The sequence below is a fragment of the Lissotriton helveticus genome, chromosome 10, assembly GCF_964261635.1.
Source record: "Lissotriton helveticus chromosome 10, aLisHel1.1, whole genome shotgun sequence".
NCBI classification, from domain to species: domain Eukaryota; kingdom Metazoa; phylum Chordata; class Amphibia; order Caudata; family Salamandridae; genus Lissotriton; species Lissotriton helveticus.
This window is the reverse complement of record NC_136071.1, coordinates 962,984,772-963,004,325: the sequence shown is the minus strand read 5'-3', so window position 1 is coordinate 963,004,325 and position 19,554 is coordinate 962,984,772. Positions and strand designations below refer to the sequence as shown.

The 19,554-nt window shown below is 45.4% G+C and overlaps 1 protein-coding gene across 1 annotated transcript in view; it reads right to left on the bottom strand.

Annotated features, from left to right (window-relative positions):
- Window positions 1-19,554, bottom strand: part of CDK14 (cyclin dependent kinase 14) — a 2,636,151-nt gene that overhangs the window by 1,863,196 nt on the left and 753,401 nt on the right. The window contains exon 3 of the mRNA XM_078663634.1: window positions 18,626-18,871. Within this exon, the coding sequence (XP_078519760.1) occupies window positions 18,626-18,871 (246 nt within the window). The remainder of the gene's footprint in view (window positions 1-18,625; window positions 18,872-19,554) is intronic.

Below are 19,554 nucleotides of genomic sequence, written 5' to 3'. Positions count from 1 at the left end.
TTCTAATTAATTGTTTAGTAAGGGAACAAGATTGTCCGACTAAAGATCCGACCGAAATGAAAGTTCTGACAAGGTGGAGTGATAATATAGCCGAGGGTAGACACAAGACACTCAGTAGTATAGAGAGTATGTACAAGAAAATCCGTAAGGAAATAATAAGGTTACACGACAAACGTAAAGCAGCACAAGTAAACGAGAAAGAAAGTAACTCTGATACTGAAGAAGTAGAAGACGAGAATACCGCCAGAATAGCGTATGTAGGTAGATCTAGATTTCCAGACCGACATTTACGCCTAGAACACAAGAAAGTCTTTCATCTTCCAGCACCAGAACAAGGTTCTCTAGAACAAGTATTTCAAGTTACCGATCACATTCTGAAATCACGTATCGGTTATAGTGAACTTAGTACCATGCATGAACAAGAACTAGCCCGATCAGCAGTCCGATGGATTACTGATTCTACCACTTTTCCAGACGAAATAGTGGCACAAATGTTTCTGAAACTGCCCCCAGCCGAGCAGCGACTGGTGGGTATGTATATGATCCAGCACCTCATTACACTGTATGAGGGTCAGCATTCTGATCCAGGTCCGTTACATGATGTTCTGAACGAGTTACTCCAGTATAAATGGAAAGGTTTAGGTACTGATTTAATTAGCGTCATTTTAGAACAGCGCCACAAATATAGAACGTTTCTGAATCCGCATTTTGTTCACGTCTCACCTCCAGAAAGTAAACCATTTTACATAGATAGACAGAATCCGTTACGAGAAGTACATCCAGTTAGGACACCGGATGGTGAAATGCAACGAGTATTTGTTTACACCCCTATCACAAAGATGGAACTCTTAGAGATGAAGAAATTAATTCCCTGTCACGACAAAGATCCAGCAGGGTTCCATCGAGAATTAAAAGACATGCTCCGTATGGGAGAATACTCGTATCCAGATATTATTAAAATGTTAAAGGTCCTGTTGCCCGCAGGGGTATATGAAAAACTCAAGGAAAAAAAATGGGAGGTGGGAGAGAAAAAGATTGATTGGACAGCTCTAGAAGCTGAAGATAAAATACGAGTACCAGGTTCCGGTCTTGGGGACAAATGTAAAGAATTGCCCGAGTTATTGATTCAGGTTTTGCCAAGATTATTAGCCACGAAAAAGGAAGATTGGGATGCAATCTCAGCATGCAAACAGAAACAGGATGAAGATACTAGTGATTTTTATTCTAGATTCGAAAAATGTTTCATTATCAACAGTGGTTTGAAGACAGGTAGCGAGTCATACCCTCATCTTTTTGTTACTAAACTAGTCGAGAATTCAAGTCCACAAGTTAAAAATCGAGTTTTGAAAGTCGAAAGTACCTGGCAAGCTAGTACCCCGTCACAAATGTTACAGATGCTCCAGTATCACCAGAATAGAATCAGGGAAGAGCAAGAACATGAAAGGAGACGTATGAAAGACACGAAAATGAAAGTACTAGTTGCACAATCTGTTCCACAAGACAGTCAGAAGAGGGGTCCGAATCAAGCCAGTCATCCTGCAGCTCCCGTTAAAGGGACATGCAATTATTGTAAACAGCCAGGTCATTTTATAAACGAGTGTGCAGTTCTGAAACACAACATAGCCACTGGTAAGACTAAAGAAAGGCCACGTCTGCCTAGACAAGAACAAGTTTCGCAGACTTCTCAGTCACCACAGAATGCACAACAGACAGTTCCAGCACCGCAGCCTATTGCTGCAACACAGCATGTTACACAGCAGATGTACAGTATGCCCAGTCAGAGTATCCAGAGTATCAACAGTATTCATGAAACAGCCTAGAGAGGGAGGTAGGCTTGCCTCTTATCGAGATACCTGTAGATCAAGAGGGTCCCTATGTACACAGTCAAGTATTGGGGAAAGACAGAAAGTTTCTGATTGATACAGGGGCAAGTAGGACTACTATCAGTCATGACGAGGTTCCAGGGGCTCCGCTCTCAGGCTCTAGAAATGTTTCCCTTGGATTTTCAGGAAAGCCTATTGTAAACGAGATTTCAAAGCCAGTTACTCTAGAAGTTGGTCCATTGTCCCGAACTACTGATTTGTTACTTACGAAGTCATGTCCAGAAAATTTGTTAGGCATTAAAACATTGAAAGAATTAGGTGCAGTTATTTGCTGTTCCCCAGAAGGAATCCGATTGTTTTTAAGGGATTTTAAAGGTCACTATGTATTACGCGATTTTGATCCAAGATTATCAAATGTACCACAGCATTTATGGGCGCAAGGTCCAACTGATGTAGGTTTTATGCAAATCACACCCCATCGTGTGACCCTCAAGCAAGGTATAGTCTTGCCACGAATCAGACAGTACAGATTGCCACCTGAGGCTGTAGCAGCCTTATCCAAAATTATTGACGAGCTCATTGCTCAAGGAGTGGTTGTAGAAACTGACTCCAATATATGTAATTCTCCTATCATTCCAGTCATGAAACGTACTGATCCAAATGCACCTCCAGTATATCGATTAGTGATTGACCTTCGAGAACTTAATAAATGTATCATACCCCAGTATCCAGTAGTCCCAGATATTTCATCCTTATTAACAGCCATTGATTCTGAAGCTACATTTTTTACTGTAATAGACCTCAAGAATGCATTTTTCAGTGTTCCCATTCATCCAGATAGCCAGTACCTTTTCGGTTTTTGTTTAAATGGAAGGAGCTATAAATTCACACGAGCTCCTCAAGGTTTCACAGAAAGTCCTAGTATTTACAGTCAAGCACTTAAGAGACAACTAGACAATATTCACATGCCAACTGACACTGCCCTGCTCCAGTATGTAGATGATCTACTGATCACAGCCCGTTCTGAACGTGACTGCGAGCGAGCGTCACTTACAGTTCTGTATTTTCTAGCCGAGATGGGACACAAGGTGTCCCCTTCGAAGCTTCAATTCTGTGTCCAGCAAGTGATCTACTTAGGCCACTTACTGTCCAAGTGGGGTAGGCAGTTGACACCAGACCGTATCCAGTTATTAGCGAGTCTTCCACAGCCCAAGACACAGAAGGAGGTACGTGCTTTTATTGGCCTCACTTCTTACTGCAGACAATGGATTCCTCAGTACGCATTTCTAGCTAAACCACTGATACAGTTAACGACCCAGGAGGCAGCCGTATCGACTGTTCTCCCTTGGACATCTGAACATACACTTGGTTTTAATGAATTAAAGAAAGCCTTATGCCAAGCACCTGTTCTAGCTACACCGAACTACAGTAAGCCTTTTACACTTTTTGTCACAGAACGTGATGGTACTGCATTATCTGTTCTCACACAAGATCAAGCAGGACAGTACAAGCCCTGTGCTTATTTTTCGAGCACATTAGATCCAGTAGCCCAGGCTCTGCCTGCGTGCCTCAAGTCAGTTGCAGCCACAGCTCTAGCTATCAGACAAAGTGATCCCATAGTATTAGGACACTCCCTGACAGTACAAGTTCCACACTCCGTGGAAGTTCTTTTAAACCGAACACAGACTCAGCACTTGACCATTGCACGTTTAACAGGTTATGAACTGACACTGTTCCAGCCACACATAGAAATCAGACGTTGCAACGTTCTAAATCCTGCTACTCTGTTACCGTCAGTTACTTCAAATCCTGTCACACATGACTGTGTGGAAGTTATTAACACTATGACTAAGCCAAGACAAGACCTGACAGACATTGCATTACCTAATCCCGACCTGACACTTTATGTGGACGGTTCATGTATGAGAACTAGTACAGGAGAACTAGTAGCCGCGTATGCAGTGACTACTGACACTGAAGTTATTGAGACACACCGTATTGACACCCTGTCTGCTCAAGCAGCAGAGCTAGTTGCTCTGACCCAAGCCTGCATACGTGCCAAGAACCTGAAAGTGAACATATATACAGATTCACGTTACGCATTCGGAGTTGTACACGACTTCGGAGTACTCTGGCAGGAGAGAGGTTTCATGACTTCTCATGGAACCAAGATTCAGCATGGTCTCCTCATTCAAGCTCTGTTAGATGCAATACATTTACCGACAGCTATCGCTATCATGAAGTGCAAAGCACATACGAAAGTTACTGATATCATCTCCCAAGGTAATGATCTAGCAGATCGAACAGCCAAGCTTACAGCTCAGACCCCAGACATTCCAGTTAACAAGACACAGACATGCATTCTAGATCCGACTACTTGTATGACAGTTAAGGACCCTACACAAGATGTCATAGACATACAGTTACATGCTACTCCCGATGAAACAAAGAAATGGTCTGAACAAGGAGGGGTCCAGACAGATCAGGGATGGGTGACGAAGGGAAAAGCCACATGGTTTCTCCCCGACTCTATGGTTCAAGTCATTATCAATACCGCACATAGTCCAGCACATCTAGGAGAAAAAGCTATGTTAGACAGTATACAGAACCTTTGGTTCAACAAGCACTTACGAGCTGCAGCCAAGCAGAAAGTCCGTACTTGTATGATATGTTGCCAGTTCAATCCAGGTAAAAGTGTCCCGGTGGAACAAGGTGGATTCCAACCCCCTGACCACCCTTTTGAAGTCCTCCAGATGGATTATATTCAGATGGAGCGATGTCGAGGTTTCAAGTATGTCCTTGTAGTAGTATGCGCTTTGTCCAGGTGGACAGAAGCATATCCAGTTCCAGATTACACAGCCGCGACCACTGCCAAGCAGTTGGTTCGTGAATTCTTCCCCCGTTATGGACTCCCTAGGGTCGTGTATTCAGATAACGGCCAGCCATTCTCATCCGAGCTAATGAAGCATGTTTCCCTCTTGTTAGGGTACCAGTGGAAGTTCCATTGTGTGCGCCATCCAGAAGCAGCCGGTCTCGTAGAGAGACATAATCAAACTCTGAAAATCCGTATTGCTAAGACATGTAAAGAGAAAGGTGTAGACTGGCTAGTTGCCCTGCCAGTTGCTCTATTCTTTATGCGCATGGTCGCACACTCCAGATCAGGTCTGTCCCCTTATGAGGTCGTATTCGGCCGTCCCCCAAATATGTGGGGTACACCTAGACCCCGCAGTATTACAGATGTTTCCAGTAATATGTTGACAGATTACCTAGCTTCCTTGATGTCTGCCCTACACTCTTGTCGTTCACAGGTTGCCGCCGCATTTCCAGACAATACTGAAGTGAAACCGCATGAGGTCATTCCAGGTGACCTAGTATTGGTCCGCAACTTTGATCGTTCAAGTCCGCTGGAGCCTCGTTGGAAGGAGCCGAGACTAGTCCTTCTGACCACCCGCACGGCCGTGAAGTTGGAAGGCCGCAAGGGTTGGGTCCATCTGTCGCATATCAAGAAATTTCATGGAACCCGAAAAAAGACTTTTAATGACAATTCCAAAGACTGTTCCATTTCTAAAGACTGCCTGAAACAAGACTCTAAATCAGACATTAATCTCAATCCCGAACTGAAAGTTCCTCTGTTAGAGAAAACTCCGCAGCAGGAGTATAAATTAAAACTCCGGTCTAGTAAAATAAGTCAGCCAGTTTAATTGTCTAAGTCCCTCTCGGGTGAAACGGTTAGACAGGTATCTGACATGTATGAGATAGACCCCCATAGTGAGAGAGTTAGTCAAAACTCTATCAGATGTATCGTTTTTCTAAGTTTTCTATTATTCTTAAGTTTGATGGTTACCTGCACAAGTTATGCATTGCATTTATGTTTTCCAATTTCTCATGTAAATAAGTTTTCTAATGCTACAGTAGAGCACACATTTAGTGATCTGCCTCCTCACGAGCTATCCTATCGTCTTGCTATGAGAAATAATACATTCATCAGAATGTTACACTATTCACACCAGACCAGCAATGCTACTAATTGTTGGGTGTGTGGTCGACTCCCCCCTTTCCAGACACCGAAGGGAGTTCTGCCACTCTTTCCTTATCCGTTCTCACATAATGGTTCGTGTGGAGCATGGTCCACGTTAACGTCATCTTCTAATGATATGTCCCTTCTGAATAGAACATGTTTTCCAGACAAGCAAGGTCTCTCCCATAGAACAGGGTTAGATCTAGAAAATGAAGTATATGATTTAGGTAATTATTCTTCGAATTTTATGGTCCTGAATGTTCAGTCTGATACTACTCCAGACTTACCTGCTATTTCAGTACTACCAGTCAAAGGCAAATTATGTGTCAGAAACAATGGTTCCGCACAAGTAGGACATAGTGATTGTACTACTACTGTCGAGTATAGTGACAGTGGGAAATCTATTTTCAAAGCTTCACGTCATTCTTATTTTGTTTGTGGTCAGACCGCATATGTTCGTCTACCCCTCGATTGGGATGGAACATGTTACATTGCCTTCCTACTGCCACCAGTTTTTCTAGCCCCATCAGATTATCACAGAAACACACGTCTAGTACACGTCAGACATAGAAGGGAGGTCGAGTCCCCAATTGTCGATCAAACTGAAACTACTCTAGAACAGTATCAAGATTTTAATAAAGGTTTCTTCTTTTTTATAGGCCCTGTCCAGAATAGTAAGTTAATACGTAGACTAACCAGAACCCTTGAAGCAGTAGTGAATGAGACTACTTCTGCTCTAGGTAACTTAACCGAAGAGCAATCTGCTATGAGATTTGTCGTGCTCCAAAATCGTCTCGTTCTTGACGTCATACTGGCCGATAGAGGAGGAGCATGTAGAGTCATCGGATCTAGTTGCTGCATTTTCATTCCTAATAACGCGCCGTCTGTTTATTCAGCTATAACCAGACTTCATAAAATTGCCCATCAGTTACACCAGAATCCAGGCCCCTGGAAATGGTCCGGTTGGCTCTGGAGTATCATATCCGCCTGGGGATGGAAAGTATTGTCATTCCTAGGTATTGCAGTAACGATCATATTCAGTTGCTGCCTCTGTATACAATGTGGCCCTGCGATTTGCGGCATTTGTGCTACCTCTTGTATTCCTAGTCCTAAGTCCCGTTCCAAGACAATTCGAGACGAGCAAATGATGCTATATGAAATGATAGATGGTATCATGAATATAGATGTTTCCTGATGGAAACGTAGGGCACAAGGAGGGAATGTGGAAAAGTAAATTTTGCCATGTTATATGTGCCTACGTGTTCCCCATCTTATGTTATATGTGCATGATTGATATGCATGTATTCCCCTCTGATCGATTAAAGACGCAATTACAGTTGTGTCCATCTCTAGTATGCCAGTTTCCAGTTATCGTGAATACAACGAATATTAGGCCTATGTAAAGCTACGTTGCCACGTTTTTCAGTGTGCACGTTAATTCATTGAATTGTCCCCGTTTCTAGGCCTCAAAAGGGCCCGGACTCAGATTCAGCTCCTGTCTCCTGAACCCTCCTCGAGGAGCGATACAGCCCCCACCTGTATCCCTGACCCTTCACTTACTTTCATGCCTCGCAGTGCCCGGCTCGGCCTGGCTCTGCCTCCGAGTCTGCCAAGAGTATGTTATGATTCTAGTTATCAGTCCAGCCCTCCTTCTCTGCATTCCTAAGCTACTGAATCGCATCAATAGTTTCCGTCATGGTCTAGCCTTTATGTCTCCATGTAAGAGAAATACTGTATTAATATTCATAGAATATTCCCCGCACACACACTACATGTAGGATTATGTATGCACCAGTCTTAATGTCTGTTAGCCTTTGCCCTGATAACTTTTGGATTCTATCAACATGTTCCCTAAACACGAGATACTAGATAGGCTTTAGGTACATGTCGCTCTGACACTCCAGACTTTTAGTCTCCTCTTCTGGCACAGAAGTCATAGCCCCCAGTTCTCCCTAGTAACACGTCATTGTCAGTTTGCGCGCACCACTAGGTTAGAGGTCCCAGCTGCTCAGGTAGCCCCCTCCATGTTTCCGCCCCGTTTATGACATATTCTGTTACGTTTGCATCACATGTCTATGTATACGCCCTGTACACACCTCTTGTTACACCCACTTTATGTCTTATCTTTCGCGACTGCTACAAACTCCGCCTACTGCTACGCCTACTGTATTGAATACAATGTATTTGTTTAACTATAAATATTGTGCACTGTTATTAAAGTTTGCTAGCCATTCCCAGATCCTGCCCCGGCAGCTGCCGGGCCCTGCCATCCCATTCCCATGCAGGCTGTCCTGTTCCAGTCCTTTTATGCCTGATTAAAGCCTGTACACTCTAGCTACCTCGTATCTTGACTCTTATTTATTGAGCTAACCGTTTATTGCTTATAGTCAAAAATAGATCAGGTAATTAATTATTTATTTACCACAGGACTATCACCCAGTCCCCTTCCTGAATGTTGGATTCTTTGGCATGTCTACGCTGATCGGCATATGTCTTCATCTTGTGCTTGTTTTCCTGATCAATCTCGACTAGAGTATTGTGGTCAACAGTAATATTCCGTCGTTGGGGAGTGGTGCCTACCATGGGTAGTCTGGTTCGAGGTGTCCTTCCTAGCATCACAGTGGCTGGGCACTGGTTGATGGTGTTGTGTGGCGTGTTTCGGTATGCTCTTAACACTTCGTTCAGTGTCTGTTGGACATCCCGGTGAGTTAACTCGGCCTGCTGGATTGCCTTTTTGAGCGTTCCCATGAATCGTTCCACCATGCCGTTCGCCTGTGGCCATAGCGGAGTGATTTTTGGATGTTTGAAGTTAAGATGGGTCGCGAAGTTTGTGAATTCTTGGCCGTTGAACGGGGGTCCATTGTCTGTTTTTACTCGTAGGGGAATGCCCCAAGCTGCAAAGATTTCATCGAGCACGGGAATTACTGCTGTTGCTCTGGTGGATGTTATTAGGTGTGCAAATGGGAACCGGGAGTATTCGTCCATGGCAACAATGATGTATTGTCCGGACTGCAGCGGTCCAAAGAAGTCGACTGCAACTTGTTGTCATACTCCTTCCGGTAATTCTGTCATCTGTAGTGGTGCTGGTGGTTCCTTCCGACCGACTACTTGGCATGTCATGCAATCTTCCAGAGTTGTTTCTACCATGTGGTCGAGTGTGGGGAACCAAACACGTTCCCTCAGGGCTTTCTTGGTTGCGTTGATGCCTCTGTGGCCTTCGTGTGCCAAGTTGATGACTCCTTGACGCAGTTTGTGTGGAATCACGATCCTCCCCCCTCTTAAGAGGAGGCCATTGTCACTGATGGAGAGTTCGTCACGCACACGTTGAAAACTGGCAATATCTTGACGAAGTTGATCAGATTCATGAGGTGAATGCTTCACGTCTCTCCAGGAGTTTGTGCGGACGCGGGTCATTACAGCCTGCACAAGTGGGTCGAGCGCAGAGGCCTCCTGAATGGCTTCAATTGGAACCGTGGGTGGACACGCTGTGTCAACAACGAAATGGAGGTATTCATCAGCCACCGATAGTGCAACACGAGCTCCGGCCAGTGGGTGGCGTGACATGAAATCGGCTGGATTCTCGGCCTTCCCAGGCTTGTGGATGATGGTGAATATGTAGTCTTGCAGGCGCAGGCCCCACCGTTCAATACGCGGCGGCATTTTTGCGTTGGGGTTCCCAAAGATTGTGATGAGTGCCTGGTGATCCGTGATGATCGTAAAATGTTTTCCGTAGACGAACAGGTTGAAGTGTTCGCACGCCCACACCACGGCCAAGCTTTCCTTCTCCGGTTGGGAGTATGCTTTTTCAGTGTCCGTGAGGCTACGGCTTGCGTATGCAATGATGTGGCGTTGATCTGAGTTGTCACGATATTGGGCCAAGATGGCGCCCAGTCCCACCGGGCTGGCGTCGACTGTGATCTCTGTTTTCTTCTTTGTGTCAAAATATGCCAGATTTATGGCGGATCCAACCGCTTGTTTGATCACGGTGAATGCATGTTGGCACGCCTCGGTCCATTCAAATGGCTGGCCCTGACGAGTGAGCTCTCGTAGGGGATAGCTGATTGTGGCGTAGTCACGAATGTAGCGTGCGCAGTAACTCGCCATTCCAAGGAAAGAACGGAGATCGCTCACATCTCGGGGTGTTGGTGTGTCAGCAAGTGCAGCTACCTTTTCTGGGTCAGGTCTCATTCCGTCCTTGGAGAAGATGTGTCCGTAGAACTTCAAAGTGTCCTTGTGAAACTCGCATTTGCTGGCGTTGAGTGTTAGATTTGCGGTCAGCAATGTGTGGCAGACTCTGTCCAGAGCGGTGTCATGTTCTGTTTGATCTTTACCAAAGACTAGCAGATCATCACTGTAGTTGAAGGCGTTGGGAATGCCTTGTATGACCCGTCTGATGGCTTCCTGGAAGATCTCGGCGGCCGAGGAAATGCCAAAGTTCAGGCGTTTGTAACGGAAGAGACCTTGATGTGTGGTAAAGGTCGTGATGTATCTTGATTTGTCATGGAGCTCCAACTGGTGATAACCTTTGTTGAGGTCGAGTTTGGAGAACACGGTGGCGCCATTGAGTTTTGTGATCATATCACTGATGTGCGGTCCCGGGTGGCGCTCCCGTTCGATGGCTGTGTTGGGCGCACGCATGTCGACACACAGTCTGACTTTGTTGTCCTGTCCCTTTTTGGGGACTACCACGACTGGTGACACCCATGGAGTGGGTCCTGACGTGCGTTCAATGATGTCTGTTTGAAGGAGAATTTGGAGCTCGTCATCAACGGCTTGTTGTAGGTGGAACGGCACCTTTCTGTGGTGTTGAGCAATAGGTGTCACGTTTTCATTGATGTGGAGTTTTACCTTGAAATGGTTCAACTTCCCAAGGCCTTTGAAGAGATTCGGGAACTTTGCCGCGATGTTGGGGGCGTCTTCAGTCAATGTAAAGGACTTCCACAAGTTTGAGTCTTTCCGCTGTGGGCAGGCTGAGCAGGCAGTCTGCCATGTCTGGTCCTTCTACTACATGGATGTAAGCATCGATTTTCCGCTCTTTGAACTTGAGAGTGGTGTGAAACCGGCCTAGGCAAGGTAGAGGTTTGCGTGACATCCACGTGAATATGCGGACCGCTGCGGGTTCCAGTTTGGGTTTTTGTTTCATATTGTGGTATTCCAGCGCACAGATATAGTTTAGTGAGGCTCCGGAGTCCAGAACAAATTTTGCTGGATGGTCTCCTATCAGGATGTCAAGTTTCGGGTATTGTTTCAGGCGGTCCGGGTCCGATACCATGCAAATGTATTCATCGCTGTCTTGTGATGTCGGATGATGTGACGATGAAACCATGCAGATGTATTCATCACTGTCCTGTGATGAAGTGTGTGAGGATGACTTGCTGGATGTGTCTCTGCGTGACCGATAGGATTCTGTTGTTCGATACCTGTTTCGGTGGGTGCTCCCGGAGCGACCTCTTGATCGATGGGAGTATGCTGACTGAACACTGGAGTTGGATGAGCTGGATGAGCGTCCTTCTCTCCCCTTTACAGCACGTGCATGGTGACGCGTGTCGTAGCCCTTGGTCGACGATCTGTGGGTCGGTTGCTTGGCTTGACATGCTATTTCAAAATGATTGTCCTTTCCACAGCGGTGACACCGCTGGCCAATTGCCGGACATGATCATGAGTGTGGGTATTCTTGCCCACATCTGTAGCAGGCGGGTGCTGACTTTGTGGACTTGGTGTGCCGCGAGCTTCTTCTGGAGGATGTCTTTCGGGTGTTATGGGACTTGTGAGGTTTTGCCATGGGCTTGGCAGTCTTGGAAGATCTGTGTACCTGGACTCGCAGAGCGTGGTCTTTCTGGTCCGGTTTGTGAGTTCCCATCCGTTTGGCGTAGTCTTCCGCTTGATCGTTGATTCTCGTTAACTCTTCGATTTCCTCTAGGGTATGCGGTTTCTTTAGGAGTCTACGACGGAGATTTTCAGATTGACATCCGGCGATGATGCGGAGCCTCAATGCGTCTTCCGTTTTGAAGGTGTTGAATTCACAGTATCGTGCCAATCTTCTGATGCACATGATAAAATCGCTCATACATTCGTCCTTCTCCTGTGTGGCCAGGTGGAACGTGTGTCGCTCATAATCCACGTTGCGTTTGTGAAGGAATCGCCTATTAAGAGCCTCTTTTACCTCTTCGTAAGTGGCGGTTGCTGCATTGGGTAGTTCTTTGATAATTTGCGCAATTTCTGAGCCTATCAGGTTTCTTAGTGCCACTAGTTTTTGCTTGGGGTCTTGCACCATGGATCCTACCATGTAGTCCTCGAAGTCTTCACTCCAGCTCTTCCACGTCGGGCCCATACTATTGCCTGGCGTCAGTGGTAATGGCTGTGGTTGTCGCATGAACGAGGCTCCAGTGGGGGCGTTGGCCATTGTGGGTGCAGTGACCGGAGGGGCTGGTCCTCCTGTGTTAGCTTGTGAAACTGGGCCTGCTACGCCGTTCCCTCCGGATGAGCTATCAGGATTTGACATCTGCGACTGATGACTCGAGGGGGCTGGTTATGTTGGCGTGAGCTTTGTATTAATTCTGGCTTCTGGGCAGTTCTCCTTTGTCTTTATGTGGCTCCCGCTCTTTTCTTTGCTATTGAAATCACTTGTCATGGTGGTCGCCTGACTTTAAAATGGCCGCCATCAAGGATTCGTAGGTTAGCTGTGTGCTGGCGCCTGACTCAAAGATGGCCGCCGCGCGGGACGTCGGGTCACCTTTCCCCAATGTGGCTGGCGCGTGGCTGCTGACTATTGTCAGACCTTTGTTCAGGGTCTCGCGGGGGAGAGCTGCCGGGTTGCGACTCACCCTCACTCCTCGCTGCTCATCCGTCTCTGGATGCGTGCGCTCCTCTCCTTCGCACCTCACGAGGTTTGCGCGCTCTTTCTGGCTGCTCGCGTCTGGAAGCGCTTGGGGGTGGCGCTCTGGCATGTGCGCTCCTGCTCCCGTCGGCCGCTAGTGCTCCGTGACTCAGTGAGCTTCAGGCCGGGTTGGGGATGGCGGCTTCTGACGGCTCCGGAGCCGATCTCAGCTTTCGCGCCTTTCGCGCTGTTGTTGTGCGGGCTGCAGGACTCAGTGATCGGCCACAGTAGTTGGCTGGGCGATAGCGTTGTTTGTGGGGTTTATGAACATCCCATCCTCGTCGCCATTGTCGTGATCTCCCTGGCAATAACTACACTGAGTCGGGAACAGTTATGTTTGCTTGCTGCTTTATTCCCTGCCAGCCTCGAACTGGCTTACAGACTATACCCTTTCCGGTTCCCCACTTCCTGTTTCCTGGTCGCCTGCCCTGTCCTGAAGCGGGGTCAGGCGAAACGACATGACACTGGACAAGGAATTATACATTGCCATAAGGGCTATGACATATCTGCCATTTATCTGAAATAATCTATACTATGGGGTCTTGTTGTAAATAATGATTTGACTCACACAGAGAACTTCACACAGGCAATGAAAGAATAGCTTGAGTCAATTGTCGGCTCGTACACAGCAGAATCTAGCCTCCAGGGTCGGTGATCAGAGTATGAAACAGTTTTGGGGGCTAATAAAACCTCAACCTGGTGCCAATGAGTCTATGGCGATGGTATGACACACCACAATTGGCAGTCATGGTCATTCTCACTCCTTTGGTCCTCAATAATAGCTTGTTGTGTTCAGGGTTTACAGTACTGTCTGCTCACAATCCATTGGAAGCACCCAGAGAACGAGGTGGGACCCACTGGGAGTAGGGACAACCCGTGGTTAGACTTGGAGATTTAGAGATATTGTAACTGAAATAACTTGAAACATCCTGACTAGAGACAATTCTAAAGGTGCCGAGGTTGACAATGCTCATACAATAAAGAGCACAAAGTAGATTTCAGATTGAAATTGAAATCCTTGTGCCCCTCTTCAGCCACAAAACAGCAGATATACATAGCCCATTTGTCGTAAACTCAGTGCCAGACTATCTGTTCACTGCTAGGTAAAAGGGCCAGGATCACAGATGCACAGCGTGGCAGGTCTAGGGAGCCGTGCATGCTTACCAGCAGTGTTTTCTTGTTTCCAATACATTCTCTAATCCTTTTCAGGAACAAACTATATTGGCTCTCCAGATCAGCTGATCTGCAGATGGGACTTCTACGTGAGGCAGACCAATATGTAGGCCATATGTGGGCCCTGGCTCTGTTTTCTATTTGCTTGCTCAATCCACCTACACATCTTCCAGGAAGGGGCAACACTAAGTCTATTGTCTGCTTCTAGACTTAGAATCAACCTTGAGAAGAATTTTACATATTCTGTCCTGTTTCTGCAGACCCGTCTTGAAAATTCCAAGATGGCCATTTCAAGCTGGCTCCAAAGAGCGAGTATTGATGTGAAACAGTGAGCGTTTGCCGGAAGGCAGGATCGCACTGAAGGTCAGGGTCACCTTCAAATGTAAACTCCTGCGCTAACCACCAGATGGAGCATTTTCAACAGGCATTACTACAAAAGAGGAAAGGATGAGCAGAAAACAGTCATTGGGCTACATAGTCGGTGGCCCCATACTAAAGACACACTTCACTTCACACTTTTAAACTGCATATTTCACATCTGCATTGACTAAAAAGCTATGACAAAACGTCATATATCATGAAGCCTCTTCCGTAGGAAATGCTGACAGTGTTTTAGCTGCTGTTCCATTACATAACACCAGACATCAGGGTATACCTCACTCATTACGGAATTCTAACACTGTAGTTTTTCGTTAGAATTGCAGAAAAGTGTCTGTAGAGCACAGTGGAATTGATTGACAAACTCTGTTTTGCCTACCGGACTTGACGGTGATGGTGTGGGCCCAATTTAGGCTCGAGATATGCAACGGAATAACTTTGGGTCATGAAAGCAACCAGCATCCACATTCACAGTGTCCCAAATAGATCTTGTGGGCTGAGATGCGAATGCACTCTAAAACCTACACCTATGTTTGGCAATGTTACTAGAATAAGGACTTGGATTCCCTTGTAATGACCGAGCCATGGGATGCTGTTACTTTAGTTATTTTTCAAACAGATTCTGGGTGGTCGTATCAAGGTTAAATCCATGGAGGATTATGAGGATTTAGCATGGAAACAGCATTCACTGCTCGTTTTCAACTCATACAGGATTGGTCAAATGTAGTCGTAGGCAATGCTTTAAATGGGCCGGTACTGTCCGGTACCGAGTACCGGCACTTTTTTATTTTGCAACAGAGAGTAATGGCACTTCTTAAGAGAACTGTAATACTTTTAATTGGAGAGTATTGTCCCTTCTCAGAAACAAGCAGGTACTCTGGTACTGAGTACCTACACTTCTATTTTTCCAATATAAGCACTGGTCGTAGGTAGATGGACCTTATTGCTGCGGTTTTATTATATTACACTTCGGCATTTTAGCTTTCAACTAACTCTGCCCCAGATGGAACTCCCTGTCCACAAGCCAAGGCTGTCTGCAGTGCAGCAATGCGGAGAAACGCTATCCAATGTTTTATGTTGTTCTCCAGCGTTAACAGGGGAATATAGTATGTGGAATAAACTGTGGTTCCTAAGTTTGGAATTCGCACGTGTCTGGATGCTGGTTTTCCATGTATGTGTAGTGAATCATTTCAAGGTGGTGCCAACTAGACTTTTATCTTCCCACATCTCAGATCAATGCATTAACAGTTGTGCTTTTTAATAAGGTTTAGTAACATTTCTGAACGTGGGTTCTTTGTGTTATTGTATTCTACTGACGGTCATGATGCATTGCTAATTCTCTTTGGAGGACTTTAGAGATTGTATTGAACGCTATTAACTTCCCTTGGATTTACGAGCGTTTAGTTTAAAATGTTAATAGTTAGAAATAACCTCACAAATCATATTTTTGAATATGTGCAAAACAGGTGTCGTATGTATGATATGTTTCACACACATGCAGACATATTTTAGAGATGAAGGAGAAACAGATTCATGAAATTGCAGAAAGTTTACCCTCAATTCAGCTTTCAGAAACTCTACCCATATTTTCCATGACACAAATAATAGCACAAAACTGTGCTTACACAACGAAGATACATCTAAAAAAATAAAAGATTATAAACGTTTTTCCCTTTCTGAAAAATGCTTATAATTCACCATAATTCCTAACATCCTTGTGGCATCACTGATACATTTTTCAAATTGTGATTTAAAGCCTTCAACAAGGGTCATCGCTCAATAATTGAAGCACACATTTTAGGACGCTACTGGGGGGAAAAACGTGCAATACCTCATCAGAAAAACATAGTAGTCGTAATCCTTTGTGTATCCTAATCACATAGTACCAAAAAAAAACCTTCTTAAGAAAATATTGTTAGGTACATGTTAGAGTCTGATTACGATTTGCAATATTATCAGAGGAGAGTTGCACAATATTCTCCCCCTTACAAAATAATGAGCAAATCTGGTCTAAACTTTTCTCTGTTAATACTAGACTGGAAATGCCGGATGCGCGTTTTTCTGGTTACAAAGTACTATCTGCTTTCGATTTCAATCTGTTATCTTAAGAAACGGCAAAAGCTAACTCTTTCCTCCTAAACTGTAGTTATGACAATGGACACTACATACTGGCTTTGGTCCTTGGTGTGGCATTTATAACATCTAACCGTGATAATAAAACTTCCTATCACTGCCCCAGATGATAAATCAGACTGTTTGGCAAGAGTACAACTTTTAACCTGAATGATAAACCAACTCAACACTACAACACTAAGCAACACTAAGCAAGCATCCTTCATCCTGATCATTGTCCTTCTCACCTTAACCAATCATCACAAAATGCCTCTGGGTACCACTCACCACAGCTTGATGTGACCACCATTCAGCTCATCCATTAATCGCCTAAAAGTGACCTGTAAATTACATGTTGAGCTTCGATATAAATCTTTAAATTTTTTCTACTCACCACATTATTGGGGATAACTACCTCTATGGCACTGTAAACAGATTGTCAACATATAACATATTTTCTAGAGGAACAATATGTTAAAAAAATGCGAACATACCTTTTGAGAAACAAGCAAGAGCTAAAGGGCACCACTGGTAAGAAAATTCGGACTGGCTGCCACCAGGTCGTTTCAGCTACCACAATAAACGTTGTAATTTAGAAACATGGCTCTGAGCCCCTTCATTGAAAACATTTCCAACAATTGCATTGAAGCAAACAAGGGTACACTTCTGCAGGTACTTAGAAGCCAGCAGCGCAGAAAGGGAGCTGTAACTCTTAATACGGTGCAAGTAAGTACACCAGGGAAAGGGTGTCTGCAGCTGTACGTGATTCCGCATTGCGCAGTATGTATGTATGTATGTATGTGTGTTCTTATATAGCGCTCGACTTACCCTTGGGCATCTCGGCGCTTGCATTGGGAACCCGTCCTGGCTTTTCCCTGTGAGATAACCCGTACTGGGCATCCCCAAGATGAAAGCCAGGCATCCCGCCGCGGGGGGGCCGTAGTGGAGATTAAGCAAGCTATTGCCCAGAGTTGCAGAGTGTGAACCCGTGATTCTAGTAGGCACCGAAGTGAGAATTATCGAGTCCGTGGACACTTGGGCTCAGACCCTGCCGCGTCGGGAATTGAACCCTGGTCCCGGGTCTGACCTCTGCTTCAGGGTATGCCTCCTCTAACCAGTGAGCCACCCAGGCTTTTTCACAAAGAAACAAGTTCACAAATAAACAACGTCACTGCTAGTTAGGGATATAGTTTACAGAACTAGGTACTATTTGCCGAAAAACGCAAATCCTCTTCAGAGACGTTTTAAGGCATGGGCAAAGTGGGCTTTGGCCTAGGGCCTCTGCCTTTCAGGGCCCCCCCTGATAAAGCCAGATCTGTTCTGTAGAGAGTTTTGCACTGATGACCTTAAATAATTGTTAAATACCTTGTTCTTGTAATGTATTTTTAATGTGGGGGATGTGGGAGAATCTATTGCAGACATTTTTCAGAGTAATGTTGTGTTTACGTTTCATGCATTATCCATTAAAAAAAGTTTCTTTTGAATCCAAACAGAACTTCACATATGAGAAATGGGAGGGTGCTGCATACATTATTTGCAGTAATATTATTGAGCTGCAGCTGTGTTACAATATTGAAAACACACATCACTATCCCTGAATATTATATGTAAACACATTTAGAATTTGAAGTGTGCTTGTGCACGGTCAGTGACCTGGCTAACGAGGGCGTGACAGATCTGAAGTTGGATCATAAATTCAAAGCTGTTTCGAAAAGAGGCCCATGAAATGCATTTGCCCTGGGCCCCCCCAAATCCCTAAGAAGTCCCTGAGGCTCCTAACACATTATCATCAAAACAGCAATAAACAACTTGTTTTATGTTGTATTCGTGATCGAGGATTGCAATCTCCCTAACTTTATAAATGTACAACTGATATAATGAATAGTGTTCTACAGTAATACAATTCAAGGCACGCGCTCCTAAGCATTGGTATTATTTTCAGCCCGTGAAAGGTTAAGATTAAGAATAGATGTCATTATTAATTGTCGTCTACCTGTTCCCTAACACCCACAGATACTGCAATGCTAGCTGCAATTCTGGACGTTGCTTATTATTAGATATGATTATCATTAGATATTCTTTTTATTAGATATGAATGTTGCAATATTAATGCGATCCAAGACTTCTGCATTAATATGGCTTAAATGACACTTCACCTGGCAGAGCCATGCTATATACAAATGTTAAATACATGTAAAGCAGTGGCTGGGCATGCGGGTGCAGGCTGCAGCCAGACTCACTCACCGAGCTGGGGCTGGAATGCCGCCGGACTTTGGGGGACTCCTTCCCCGCGGATGCACTCTTGAAGCTGATGCAGGCGTTGTTCTCCGAGTGCACCCTCTTCACCTGGCTCGCCGGCTTCTCGAAGGGCTCGAAGCCGCTCTGCGTGCGCTGCACCCGGACCTTCTTATCCTCGGGGATGGTGTCCAGGTGTTTGATGACCGACTCCATGCCCTGGCAGTTCCGTGTAGACATCTTTGTGAAACATATCTGAGGGGACAGAAGCCGATATAGTCCAGTGAGGTGCGCATCTGATGTCAGCGCTTCGACTGGGCGTGGCCGCCTTCATGCAGAGGGGCGTCAACCACGCGCAGGTGAACCCTGGAGCGCCCAACGCCCGCGTACACACCCGCTTTGTTCACTTTCCACAGTTACACTGGTACAACCTGAGTAATGTTTACATTTTCGAGGCTACAATCAAGTTAGTAATCGGTCCTGCGGTGGGATGAGGCGTGTAATGTTTCTGCTGCGCAGTGATACATAAGAGCAGAGGGTTGTGTGGAGGAAGGACACAGAGGGTTCTGTCCACGCCTCTCCAATTTATTGGTGTTATAAGGGCAGTTTAAGAGACTTGGCGTGAGGATGAGACGTGCTCGGAACAGGAAATGAAAATGCCGGTCATGCACGTGTCTCCTACATAACCTTGGCACGCGCCTTGACGAGCCTTGCCTTGCATTACTGAAAGGGATCATCGCACTCCGCTGCCAACAAATGGAAACATGCATTATTCCAAGTCTAAGAATTCAAAATCCCTATCGTGCAAAGATGTAGGAGACGAAAAAAAAAAACCAGACTTGTCCCAAGGCACTGCATTACCATTGCAAGAGCCCCAGCTTGCGTCACCCTTCCTAAAATATTCATGCAGAGCTTGAGTGGCAAAGTTTCTGCGTCTG